At 35.5% G+C, this 14,075-nt stretch overlaps 1 protein-coding gene across 4 annotated transcripts in view; it reads left to right on the top strand.

Annotated features, from left to right (window-relative positions):
* klf5l (Kruppel like factor 5 like) overlaps positions 1-14,075 on the top strand; it is a 124,226-nt gene that overhangs the window by 96,449 nt on the left and 13,702 nt on the right. The window contains exon 1 of one of the 4 annotated variants that reach the window (XM_058758861.1): positions 13,344-13,430. The exons of the other annotated variants lie outside the window; for them this stretch is intronic. Coding sequence (XP_058614844.1) covers positions 13,359-13,430 — 72 coding nt within the window. The 5' untranslated portion in view covers positions 13,344-13,358. Of the gene's footprint in view, positions 1-13,343; positions 13,431-14,075 lie in introns of those variants that run through there. 4 annotated transcript variants of the gene reach the window in all.

Below are 14,075 nucleotides of genomic sequence, written 5' to 3'. Positions count from 1 at the left end.
TACAACTGTTCCCGCCCACTGCTATTAACTCTGAATGGAGTCTCCTGACGTAAGTAGGCGGACCATTATACCTCCAGCTGTGAGAAACTTCTTGAAAAAAGCTTTGATTGACACGAAAGTCCTTCAGTGAGAGTGAGTCATTGCACGACTGTTATGGCTACTTTGCACAATAAACTAAACTAAATTAAACTAAAATAATATAAAATTAAACTAAAATGGTAACACTTTATTTTACTGTGTACATGTTACATATACTCACTATTATTGAAACAATAAATTATGCATAATTACATGCAACTAACCATAAACCAAACCCTCATCCTAACCCTATAGTAAGTACATGTAGTTACGTAATATTACTCAGTTCTTAAATTATTAATACTATGTAACAAGGACATCTAAAATAATAATAATAATAATAAAATAAAAATGGATGTTTGAAAGTTGCTTAGTTAAATGGTTTTAAATATTTTTTCTTGCCTTTAAAACATAGTTAAAACAGGTTTGACCTGATTTGTATTTGAAAGTGTGCTGATAATGCAATCTTACTATGTGACAGTTCAATGTTTTTTTGTTGACTGCAAGTATTTATTACTCTGTTAATTAAGTCCTGTTAATCGCCTTTTACCAGGTTAGAACCATCTAGAACTTTATAGGTATAAAATCCTCATATGGTTAGCAAAAACATAATTACACATCACTCTCCCCCCATTTTTGGAAATGTACATAATCATTACTTTCCATATTCATACCATATGCAACCCCCCATGCACCTCAAGTGCTTTATTGTCTTTATAATAAATATTGCTACTTAATAAAATAACATTAGGAACACTGTTTTTTTTGTTGTTGTTGTTGTTTTGGTTTTACAGTGTGTGCACTTATCTGTAATTACAGTATACTAACCTAATTAGTACTGTATAATATTTAGTACCTAGTTATTATCCTGTTATTGAAATTATTATAACAAGTACATAGTATGTACATGTGGAACAGGACTATAAAATAAAGCGCTACCCAGTTTTTTTTATAAGGCACATTCAGTAAGTGCCAACATTCTACTTAAAGATATAGTCCCTGACTACGTAAACTAAAGTCAATATTTGGCTGGTATGGACTGAGATACCAAAGATATTCTAATGGACAAAAAAGACCATAGTTTAATTGATTTCTCAGGCCCAGGAGATCCGGTCGACTGCTACTACACTTACTGTAATAGTTTACCTTCAGTCATGATTCATACTGAAACAACAGAACGCTCTTTGTTCAGTGGAAAGTCCACAGGTCCTGTCATTTTGCAAGTACTTTCTAGACCCTTTAAATCCATGTCTTAACAGAAACCAAAAGGAAGTTGTTTCGTATGGTCATTTGTGTGAATTCTTCCAGCACTATAATTTTCTTAATCAGTATTTTTGTTTTATTATAAATTGCATGAGATATTTAGAGAATCTATGTTTTGTTAGAATAAAATATAAAATAAAACTGTTATGTTAAGTTATTTTAAAGGAAATAAGACAAAAATATAAATATATAATTTATATATAATACTAATAAATGTAAGACTTGCTTGTTCCAAATGGGCAATAATTAGTGTTGTTTCACTCTCTTTTTTCATTCAGATTTTGATCAGGGATGTTTATTTTAGACAGTGGACAACACTGCTTCATGATCCATGTCTACACTCCTTTATTCTTTTCATTTCGGCATTGTTCTCGCTGACACTTCCTTTTGGGATGCTAGATGAAATTATGCAATGTCATTTAAAAATGAGATAATTACAGCCTCCATTAGAGGCTTTTGACTGTTAGAGCATCAATACAATACAATAGGATTCTCAATAGGACCAGATCTTCTATTGTTGATATGTTGACACAATTAATCTTTTGACTGACGTCCTGAAGTTACATCAGAAGAATTATCTTTTTATTTATTGTTTGTGCCATGTTTCCTAGATACCTTTGCACTTATCCCACAAACACTCTCTCTCTCTCTCTCTCTCTCCATAATTCCAGTCTGTGGGTTTTCCGGCATATTCTCTATACTCAACATTTTCCAAATGCTGCAATCCATCCACCAACCACTAAAAAGAGATGACGCTTCAAATGAAATCTTTCAAACCATCAGACGAGCTTTAAAACTTGTCTTTAAAATGCAAACACTGCCATTTGGTGTAAAACTTCCTTGAAATCATAACACTGAGTGTTCATTACAATAGTGGCATTGTTCTTTCCTGTTAGTGTGATTCAGAACTGTTCCGAATTCAGAGAAATTGAATTTTGTCCAGTTGATGTGGGAGGCAGGAGGATACAGGTGAAAAAGGAAATAAAAGAGCTTTTTAAGACGAAGAGTGTGGGAATCTCCTGGCCCAATTGTTATTAGTTTATGGAGCAACAATAGAGAGTTGATCCCAGAGCCTTCTCTCAGACTGGACTTAAGGTAACCTGATACTGTGGGACCAAAAAAGCAAATGCAAACACACACACACACACACAGACAGACAGACAGACATATGTCTTTTTGACAAAGTAAAAAAGAATTATAAGGTACCTATCAATTTTTATGAGCAAACAGACACTTAAGAAATTCCGCTATATATTCCGCTATATTATACATTCTGATGAAAATCGAATTATCACATTGAATTTGTCAATTAATACAACAAACTTCCCTTAGCAAACCATCTGAAAGTTAAGTTCTTTATTATGATCTGTTTTCATTAACTTATAAATTATATTCTGTAAATTCTACATTTAAATGTATGTTAGTTATTGGAGAAACAGCATTGTAAAAGATTTAACTGTTCTTCTTTGATCTTTGCGACGCAGGTTTTCAAGTTTAAGCATCATAGTATTGACCAGTTATGCCATAAAAACTTGTGTGCAACAGATGGTTACTGCCTGTACAAGGACAGAATACTATTTAAAAGACTTCAGCAAACAAGGCAGCTGCTGTAACAGGCGACATACACAGAGGGATCCAAAAGGCTGAAAACATATTGAATATACATCAAATTCAAAATGTAATTTGCAAACAAAGTTTTGAAAAATGCCAATGTTAACTTAAAAAGTAAATTGGAAATATTTAACGTTCAACAATATACATTTATACAATAAACAAAAATTAATATGTTGATATTCTGTATATAGTAAAATATATACTCTGTATATAGTATAGTCACTTTCCACACACACTGCTGTGTGTATACAAATCCCACAAAAAGACTCAGTAATATATGTATGTTTACATGCTCATGCACTACAAATCATCCTGCACTGTTCCCCAGCCAGCTGCTGACTCACAATGGTTTCTCTCCGCACATGTACAGTATTTATCTGAAGCACTCGTATAGTTTGTATATTTTGTATTTTTTAGTTTATGTATAGGTAAAAAAAAAAAAAAAATGATATAGTATATTTATAGTCAAAATCTATCAGTAGGATAGTTGTGTATAGGTTTATATTGTTTTACTTCATTGCTGTATGCCTGTATTTATGTAGCACCGTGGTCCTGTGAGGCATGACATTTCGTTCCACTGTATGCCCCCCGCATGTAGCGGAATGACAATAAAGCTCGACTTGACTTGATATAGATACAGTGCTGCTTGAAAGTTTGTGAACCCTTTCAAATGTTCTATATTTCATAAATATGACCCAAAACATCATCAGATTTTCATATAAGTCCTGAAAGTAGACAAAGAGAACCGAATCAAACAATTGAGAGAAATATATTTTCTTTGTCATTTATTTATTGAGAAAAATGATGCAGTGTTACATATCTGTGAGTTGCAAAAGTATGTGAATCTTTGCTTTCAGTATCTGGTGTGACCCCCTTTTGCTGCAGTAACTGAAGGTAAAGTTTCTTGTAAATGCTGATCAGTCCTGCACAATAACATTCCTTAGTACAGAACCACCTAAAGCTTTCCTGTAGCTCAAATAGTAGAGCATGGTGCTAGCAACACCAAGATCATGGGTTCGATTCCCAGGGAAAGCAAGAGCTGATAAAATTTAAAAACTGTAACTTGAATGCAATGTAAGTCGCTTTGGATAAAAGCGTCTGCCAAATGCATAAATGTTTAAATGTAAACTCTGATGTTGGTGGGTTTCCTCCTATGAACTGCTTGCTTAGGTCCTTCTACAACATTTTAATTGGATTAAGGTCTGGACTTTGACTAAGCCGTTCCAAAACATTAACTTTGTTCTTCTTTGGTAGCATGTCTTGTGTGCTTGGGGTTGTGGTCTTGCTGCATGACCCACGTTCTCTTGAGACTCTGTTCTTAAACAGACGTCCTGATGTTTTCCTTTAGAATGTGCTGGTATAATTCAGAATTCATTGTTCCATCAATTATGGCAGGCTGTCCTGGCCAAGATGCAGCAAAACAGGCCCAAGCTATGATACTACCACCACCATGTTTCACAGATGGGATAAGATTCTTAAGCTGGAACGCAGTGTGTTCTTTTCTCTGAACATAATAGCTTCTCATTTAAACCAATAAGTTCTATTTTGGTTTCATCCATCCATTAAACCTTTCTCCGATAGTCCTCTGGCTTGTCCACATGATCTTTAGCAAGCCATTTTCTTTTTGGAGAACAGTGGCTTTCTTCTTGCAGCTCTGCCATGCACACCATGGTTGCTCAGTGTTCTCCTGACGGTGGGCTCATGAACATTAACATTATCCAATGTGAGAAAGGCCTTTAGTTGCATAGAAGTTACCCTGGGAACTTTTGCAACCTCACAGACTATTACACGTTCTGCTTTGGAGTGATCTTTGTTGGTCGACCTCTTCTCAGGAAGGTAACAGTGGTCTTGCGTTTCCTCCATTTGTACACAATCTGTCTGACTGTGGATTTGTGGAGTCCAAACTCTTTAGAAATGGTTTTGTAACCTTTTCTAGCCTGATGAGCAACATCAACTCTTTTTCCGAGGTCCTCAATAATCTCTTTTGTTCATGACATGATTCACTTACACAAATATGATCAGACTTTGATACAGTATATCCCTGTTCTTTGAATAAAATAGGTCATGTACTGACATTTGATAGTCATTGCACTGACTGAAAACACCTCTGCACAGATGGGCTCTAATTTCACCTTTAAATTAACTGCTAATCCAAGAGATTCACATTCTTTTGCCACTCACAGATATGCAATATTGGATAATTTTCCTGAATAAATAAATGACAAAGAAAATATTTTTGTCTCATTTGTTTGATTGGGTTCTCTTTGTCTACTTTCAGGACTTGTGCGGAAAATCTGATTATATTTTGGGTCATATTTATGCAGAAATATAGAAAATTCTAAAGGGTTCACAAACTTTCCAGCAACACTGTATGTATAGGTATATACCATATTCGACTGCTCCAGACACATCAACGTGTCTGCCATCTTGAAACGGTCAGTGTGTCGTCACTCATAATAACAACCAATGAGTTTCAAAATGCCACAACATACCACTACAGCCTATGGTTGTAAAAACTGCTGAATTGAAATTCCTGACAAAATCAGATAAACTTTCCCATGTAAAAATGTGTTGATTTGTGTTTTTAATATGTATTAATTCACTATTACAGGTTTTCAAACTATAGTACCTTTTAAATGTCGTGTTAGTTAATGGCTTCGTCTTGTTGTGTTGTATTAGTTTAGCCAAATCATCTGCTGAAGTCTATTGCAGATATAGATATTTATACATGTGGATAACTAGGGTTGTAGAAACCCAGGCAACTTGAGTGTTCACCTGCTTTGACCATTTCAATGGCAGATGGCTTACGTCTAGCGTAAATAATTGTTTTCTGTATTGTAATATATTTTATTTATTTCTGTGATGGCCATTATTCCAGTCTTCAGCGTCACATGATCCTTCAGAAATTATTCTAATATGCTGATTTGGTGCGCAAGAAACATTTCTTATTATTATCATAATAACACTTGTGCTTCTCAATATTTTTGCAGAAACAGGACACTTTTTTCAGCTTTCTTTTTGAATAGAAATTTTGTGCATCCTTTCTGAGTAAAAGTATTCATTTCTTTCAATAACAATAATAAATAAATAGTAATAATGTTACTGACCCTAAACCTTTGAACAGTAGTATATATATATATATATATATATATATATATAATTTATAATTAATATATATGTGTGTATGTATATGTATATATATATATATATATATTACATTTAAATAATGAAAAAAATAGAAGCATTAGTGGTCTCACACTCTTGCATAGCACTGTATAAACTGGGTGACATGAAGTTGCTAGACATAAAAAAAAAAATTAAAAAACATGCATGAAATGCGCAAAATCACATATTACATCATCCATTATCACAAGTTGTTTCAAAAAAATATGCGGTTGGATAGACTGAGACATGTTGACAGTAACGTTTCGCTTTTCTCACGCAAGGTCATTGTGACTTCGTGTACTGTATATGGGCGTATCAATGGTGAAAGACTTCAAATTCCATATTTTATTGATAGTGCACAGAAATCGTTTAACTCCTCGTTCTCTGACCCCATTACATTGAAACGTCATTCCCTATCTCACCTGAAGGAATTCCAGCATTTCCTGGGCCCCATATATGGTCACCTCCTACTGTATTCCGGTGCTCAGAATTGCGCAACTACCCCCTTAAAGTTTTATTCAACATCCTGCTTGAGCTCAAAGACATTTTAATGGACATGGACATACATCATTAGAGCATAAAGTAAACATATGTCTTCATTAACCCTTTGGTTTCCTTGTGATTCGTATAACAGTTATTAATATAAGAAACAGACTGTCTGAAAGTCAGAAAATAAAACAACCAAAGCTTAACAGTTATATTAATAGTCAAGATATATCATAATGTTTAAAACAAACTTTCTCTACTTAATGTTGCAACAAATGCTTTCATTTCAAAATTTACAATAGCTCACATTGTTTGCAACATATTTGTAAAGCTTCAAATGATCTATATGAAGTCCTTCTGCACTATTGTGATTTTGCCCATTTTGTTTATCCAGGTGTCTCTTTTCAGAACTGCGATGTACAGTATGTGAAACGTTGTCTGTGTCCTTATTGATATTCACAAGCAACATTGCTCGACCCTTAATCTTCACATACTGTATGTACAGTAGTCACTGAGACCTGGACAAAATTATTTCTGTCAAATTTATGACTGCAGACACACGCTGTAAACACTAATGTGCTGTGTACTTAAAACAATGTCATAATATTTACTTACATGTTCACAATTACTTCTCGAAACTTGTACTGTACACTGTAGAAACATCATAATAGAGGTGGTGCAAGATAATAAATCCAACCTGGTCTCATGGCATAAAAGTATCTGGGTGCACTTTTTAGCGAGACCATTTTTACGTAGGTAGCTTACTGCACGTTTTGCCGCAGTTTCAAAGAGAAATGTCCACTGAGTGGCGCTAAAACACGGGTGCAATAAGTAAACCCTGGCAAGTTTTTATTACGTTGATATAGGTACATATTGCTGTGTTTTTATTACGTTGCTTCAGGTAGGCCTACGTATTGCGGCAGTTCAGAATTAAAATATCCGGGGACCGTTACTAAAAATTAATGCTCTATCATGTTGGAAATATGCTCAACCCTAAACCTACCCAATAGTGTTGACAAATGCAAAATTGATATAAAAAAGCATTTGTTGATGCAACTGTGCTATTTGAACTTCCTTATATGCAGATTTGAACTGTTTTGTCGAACCGTAGTTACATGGAATTCGAATCGGAGCTCCTCAGCTCTCAAGTCCGTCTCCGTTCTCCGTGAGCCACCGAACAAATCTACCATCTATGAAAACCCATAGATATGAAGCTGGATATGTGTGATGCTAACGTTCAAAAGCATCCGTTTTCAAAATTACCAGTATATTAATATTGTTTTGAAGTCATAACATGATATTCTTCAAGTAATTGTGCGAAATTTACGCTTTAATAATCAAAACTCTGTAAATTTGTGTGAAAAGGAATAAAAGGCATCGGAGTTTAGACTGCCTCTAATTAGACTGCCTCTAATGGTTATTTCTTTTGGAAACTGCAGTGATATGTACTTATCGGTACGTATTTCGCGTCTTGCTAAAAAGTGCCCCCAGGTACGTTTATGCCATGAGTCCATGTACAATAAATCAGAGTTCATCATAAGGATGACATTAAACAAAGCCAATACTCATATATAGACAGTGAACACGGTTATACAATAAAAATAATAATATATTATTATATATTATAAATATATATATATATTATATACAGTATATAAAATGCAGTAAACGTGTCACACAAGGACTTCTGGAAGTATCCTTTACTGTTTTTCACCATAAATTCATAGCTTTTACTTTTATTTTTACTTTAGCATTTTGAAATAATAATGGAACACTAAACTAGTATTTTTCTTTATATGGTAAGGTGACTTACAGTTAACCAATTAACGTGTTTAATGAAGCAGTTTTTTTTCTGTGAAATTTACAAACTTACAGTGTACTATTTGAAACAAAACTGAATAAACCTAATAATATAAAAATACTGCTTTTTGTGTACATATTGTTTTGTTGAAATCAGTTGCTTACAATTATGGTGATAAATGTTCCTGCTGGTCAATCTCGCGCTTATCAAATCTTTTGCAGCATCCAGTTGTACACAAAGCATGCTAGGAACTTTAAAAAAAATCCCTGTCCAGTCTCAATAATGCTTAGCTGTTATTGTTCTTAGCCAATTCAACTAAAATCATGAACTGAAAACAACAGCATTTTAATTGCAAATTTGAGTTGCTCGCAACTGGTTTGTCGTAATGGAATGGTTAGCTTAACTCACTGTGAAGGCCACATTAGGTGAACCTGATAAATTAGTTCATACATATACAAAAAAAAAAATACAAATTTTGTCTATATTGAACCTGTTAAGTTTTAGATTAATTCTCCTGAAAAGTTTGCAGATGTAGAGAGATATTTGGTTCTGTTTTGGTTTCAAAATCCTGTCACTCAGGACATTCAAAGCCAGAAGCAATAACAAGTCATATTTTAGATTTGACATACAGTATTTTGTATGTATTTATTTATATGTGAGAAAGCATGAGAGAAAGAGAGAGAGAGACATAGAGCTCATGTGCTGCTAATTTTTCTGAATGCTCTGTGTACAGACAGCACAAAATCCCAACCTTGATTTATAGGACACTGTAATGCATTTCTACATATGAGCATTGTGTTTTAGAAAGTGGTCATAGTTTGTATTCACCGGAGGAACAAAAAAAATCAATTTTTCACCTTTTGTCACACTACTCATTCTGTCATTTCACAATGAGAGTCTGGGTGTGTACACGGTTGGTTAGCGCTGCATGGTTTGCTTAGATCAATGCTGATTCTTACCTTATTGAAAAGTACACATTTTAGCTGCAGTGCTGTAATAGGGGAGAACAATCAGGGCCTATTCAGGGCTGAAGGACACCCTCCCTCAGTCAACATTTGGCTCTCAAATCCATAGCCGGCACCGGCTCTCTGGCCCCCGGAATGCATCAGTTACTTTCAATGCTCAGATATTCATTTACAGAGTTGTTGTGAGGCCATTTTGTGCTGTTGACTGTGAAAATGTTCTGAGAGAGGTTTTCCAGCAGCAAAAAACAAGATGCTAAATGGTGAATGTTCATGGTAGGATATCTGTCATACTCTCTGACACTGCAATTGGACAAATAAGGCATAAAAATGAAGCAAAACGGCATCGAAACACAGCACGAGTGGATACCTGTGTATTGCCCCATAGCACACGTGTTCAGGAGTGTGTGAGAGATCTGCTGATGTAATTTGACCTCAGGAAGGTGAGCAATTGCAGGCAGAGCACTAGTAACCACACACTGAAACTCACCGCAATCCATCAACCAATTGCCCATGCAAATTTGATACGAGCCAGGCAAAGACGGGTCTGTTGATTACACAAGCACACATGCCGCTCTCAAGGTGCTCAGGTGAGATTCTTTTATAGTTAGTGTACTTAATTCTGCATAAGCACACATTCAGTATCCTATTGATTCTTTTTCCGAATGTTTTCAGGACACCGGTGATTTTATGTGGCAGATATTTTTTACCTGTTTTGCCACTATTGGTTTCAAAATGTTTTAAAGGTTTCTGTATTTACTCTTTGCATGATTAAATGTTAAGTGATGTTGGATGATTGTTACAGCTGATAAAGCAATAGTTATATTAGAGTTAAATAATATGATTTTTGTGTGTGTGTTTTATTTATTTTATGTTTTATTTTATTTAAGAGGAGATATTTCAAATATTTCCATGCAGTTCTTTTCAAAATATTCCCTCTTGTGTTAGAAAACAATAGCATATGTGTTTGAAACAACATGAGGGTGAGTAAAAGACTGCTGTAGGGCTAATTATACCTTTAAATTGTGTTTAATATCATGTGAAGACCAGGGTTGGGCAAAAATCTGAATTGAAGTTCTTGAGTTGGAATTTGAATTTAATTGGCCCCACCTAAAAACACTATGAATAAGAATTTGAATAAGAATGACAGGAATATTGAATAGAGCAGTATATTGAACTATCTATCTATCGATCTATCTGTTTACCACAGTTGAATTTCTATTTAAATTCACGAATGAGAGAAATACAAATCATCAGGGACGCCGCTATGGTTTCCGGGCCCCCTGAACATCATATTGACTCGGGCCCCCGTGATCGCATAAAAATCGCGGTTGGAATCATCCTAACCTTCCCCCCCGTTTCAGCGCACCTGCAAATCATACACATATACTCACTATGCAGAACATTCTATAGAATGTTCTGGAATGTTAAAAGTGATTGATGGGCACAGAATACTTAATGTTCTGAACTGTGAGGTGTCGAGTCCTGACAACCAACATTTTGTGGCAAATTATTATAATTAGAGTCTGTAACAGACTGTTCCGTCACCAAGGTCCTTCGCTTCCCCACTTTGTATGCCCATATCATTCATGAACATTCACATAAAAAATAAGCCTTTTTTTTTTTTTTTTTTTTTAAGAATTCTGTGTTACCTTAACTGGATTTTACAACCCGAATTCCGGAAATGTTGGGACGTTTTTTAAATTTGAATAAAATGAAAACTAAAAGAATTTCAAATCACATGAGCCAATATTTTATTCACAATAGAACACAGATAACATAATAAATGTTTAAACTGAGAAATTTTACAATTGTATGCACAAAATGAGCTCATTTCAAATTTGATGCCTGATACAGGTCTCAAAATAGTTGGGACGGGGTGTTTACCATGGAGTAGCATCTCCTCTTCTTTTCAAAACAGTTTGAAGACGTCTGGGCATTGAGGTTATGAGTTTCTGGAGTTTTGGTGTTGGAATTTGGTCCCATTTTTGCCTGATATAGGTTTCCAGCTGCTGAAGAGTTTGTGGTCCTCTTTGACGTATTTTTCGTTTAATGATGCGCCAAATGTTCTCTATAGGTGAAAGATCTGGACTGCAGGCAGACCAATTCAGCACCCGGACTCTTCTACTACGAAGCCATGCTGTTGTAATAGCTGCAGTATGTGGTTTTGCGTTGTCCTGCTGAAATACACAAGGCCTTCCCTGAAATACATGTTGTCTGGAGGGGAGCAAATGTTGCTCTAAAACCTTTATATACCTTTCAGTATTCATAGTGCCTTCCAAAACATGCAAGCTGCCCATACCGTATGCACTTATACACCCCCATACCATCAGAGATGCTGACTTTTGAACTGAATGCTGATGACACACTGGAAGGTCTCCCTCCTCTTTAGCCCGGAGGACACGGCGTCTGTGATGCCAAACCTGATATTGCCAAGTGCAACGTGTTCCTGGGTCAACATTTTTGTTGACCCTGGAACAACATTGTGATTAACCAATCAGATTTCAAGAACCAGTTTATAATTTTTGTGAAGTTTAGGATTACAATCAGTGTTTGGTGCTTGTACATCAGTGTAATCCATCTATCAGTTCCTCTGATTTTAGGGATTACTCATGGGTAAGGTTAGGTTTAGGTGTAGGAATATGGTTAAGATTATATTTTTGGCTTAAAATGTTGTTCCAGGGTCAACAAAATATGTTGACCCAGGAACACGTTGCACTTGGCAATATCAGGTTGTGCGTCTGTGATTTCCAACAAGAATGTCAAATTTGGACTCGTCTGACCATAGAACACTTTTCCACTTTGAAACAGTCCATTTTAAATGAGCCTTGGCCCACAGGACACAACGGCACTTCTGGACCGTGTTCACATATGGCTTCCTTTTTGCATGATAGAGCTTTAGTTGGCATCTGCAATTGGCATGGCGGATTGTATTCCTGGGCCCATTTAGTAATGTCAATGACAGAATCATGGCAATGAGTGATGCAAGGTCTTCGGCCTTGTCCCATATGCACAGAGATTTCTACAGTTTCTCTGAATCATTTGATGATGTTATGCACTGTAGATGATGAGATTTGCAAAGCCTTTGCAATTTGACGTTGAGGAACATTGTTTTTAAAGTATTCCACAATCTTTTTACGCACTCTTTCACAGATTGGAGAGCCTCTGCCCATCTTTACTTCTGAGAGACTCTGCCTCTCTAAGACATCCCTTTTATAGCTAATCATGTTACAGACCTGATGTCAATTAATTTAATTAGTTGCTAGATGTTCTCCCTGCTGAATCCTTTCAAAATGTCCTGCTTTTTCAGCCCTTTGTTGCCCCGTGCAAACTTTTTTGAGACCTGTGGCAGGCATCAAATTTGAAATGAGCTCATTTAGTGGATAAAAGTGTAAAATTTCTCCATTTAAACATTTGTTATGTTCTCTATGTTCTATTGTGAATAAAATAATGGCTCATGTGATTTGAAAGTCTTATAGTTTTCATTTTATTCAAATTTAAAAATTGTTCCAGCATTTCCGGAATTCGGGTTGTACATAAAAGTAAGCATTACTATCCTTTTCGGCATTATATAATGTACATTATATAATGTGCACATTACACAATGCATGGCAGGTTATGGCATACTGCACTGAGCTCAGTAAGTCTTTGCATCATGTAACTTTTGTGATGCAGCAACCCCATTTAAACGCAGGAACAGGTGTTTCCACCTTGTCTGACCTTTCACACAACTACAGTTCCCTCCGAATTGGCCCTAAACAGTGACACCTGCAGTGGCCACATCTGTTTTTGACTGACCCCGTCTGTCCTCAGGCTCTTTGATAAAACAGGAGGAATGCAGATAATCCAGTTTCCGACCCAGCACTTTTTCTCATCCTTCTTCCACATTTCTGCCTCTAGAAATCCATGGAGCAATGAAATGGCTGCTCTGAATCTGTACATCAAGATAAAGATAACTGGTTGGTTTGGTACTTCGTGTGAGGCATCTGATGGAAACTGATTCATGCTCTGATTTGTTTCTGCCTGAGATACGCTTCAGACAAAGAAATAACAGCTTACAGGTGAAGTGGGATTTACAGATTTTCATTTGTAAGTTAGTCTGCTTTTATATAATCACTATACATGGGCATGTTACAATATGCACTATTGTCTTATGTAATGTCTGTGTGGGAGCTATGGAAATATGTTATTATGACTGAGAGAGCCAGACAATGAAGTAATAAAAGATATTTATGCAAACTGAAAATATGTTGTTTATAGTCCATTCAACAGAAATTATGTTTAATTAGGCTATGTAAAACAAAAAATGCAGCATTTAAACCTAAATTAATTTTACTTGCAACTAGTCAACTGCAATGAAATAGTTAAATTCTAAGTGAGCATGATGTCTCAGGCAAATCTTTTTTTTTTTTTTTTTTTAATAATAATAAATATACATGAACAAGCTTAGTTGGTTGCTGATCTCTCAGCCTGTGTATAGCTGGACGATAAGCTGATGTACAAAACCAGCCAATAAACCATAGGCTACTTGAGAGTCCTGCTAAGACGATTTAATAGCATGATATATTTGTTCATGAACTAAACAGGGTTCTCATCACAAAAAAAGTTCGTTTCCACAGTGAGCAAAGAATTGAATTGTTTACAATACGAAAGCCTTAGTATAATTTTCCTGGTGGGTATACAGAAAAGCAACGCCTCCATGTTAT

The sequence above is a fragment of the Onychostoma macrolepis genome, chromosome 21 (genome assembly GCF_012432095.1).
Source record: "Onychostoma macrolepis isolate SWU-2019 chromosome 21, ASM1243209v1, whole genome shotgun sequence".
Classification (NCBI taxonomy): Eukaryota; Metazoa; Chordata; class Actinopteri; order Cypriniformes; family Cyprinidae; genus Onychostoma; species Onychostoma macrolepis.
Note: the sequence above shows the minus strand (reverse complement) of the source record. Positions and strands in the feature narration are given on the sequence as shown.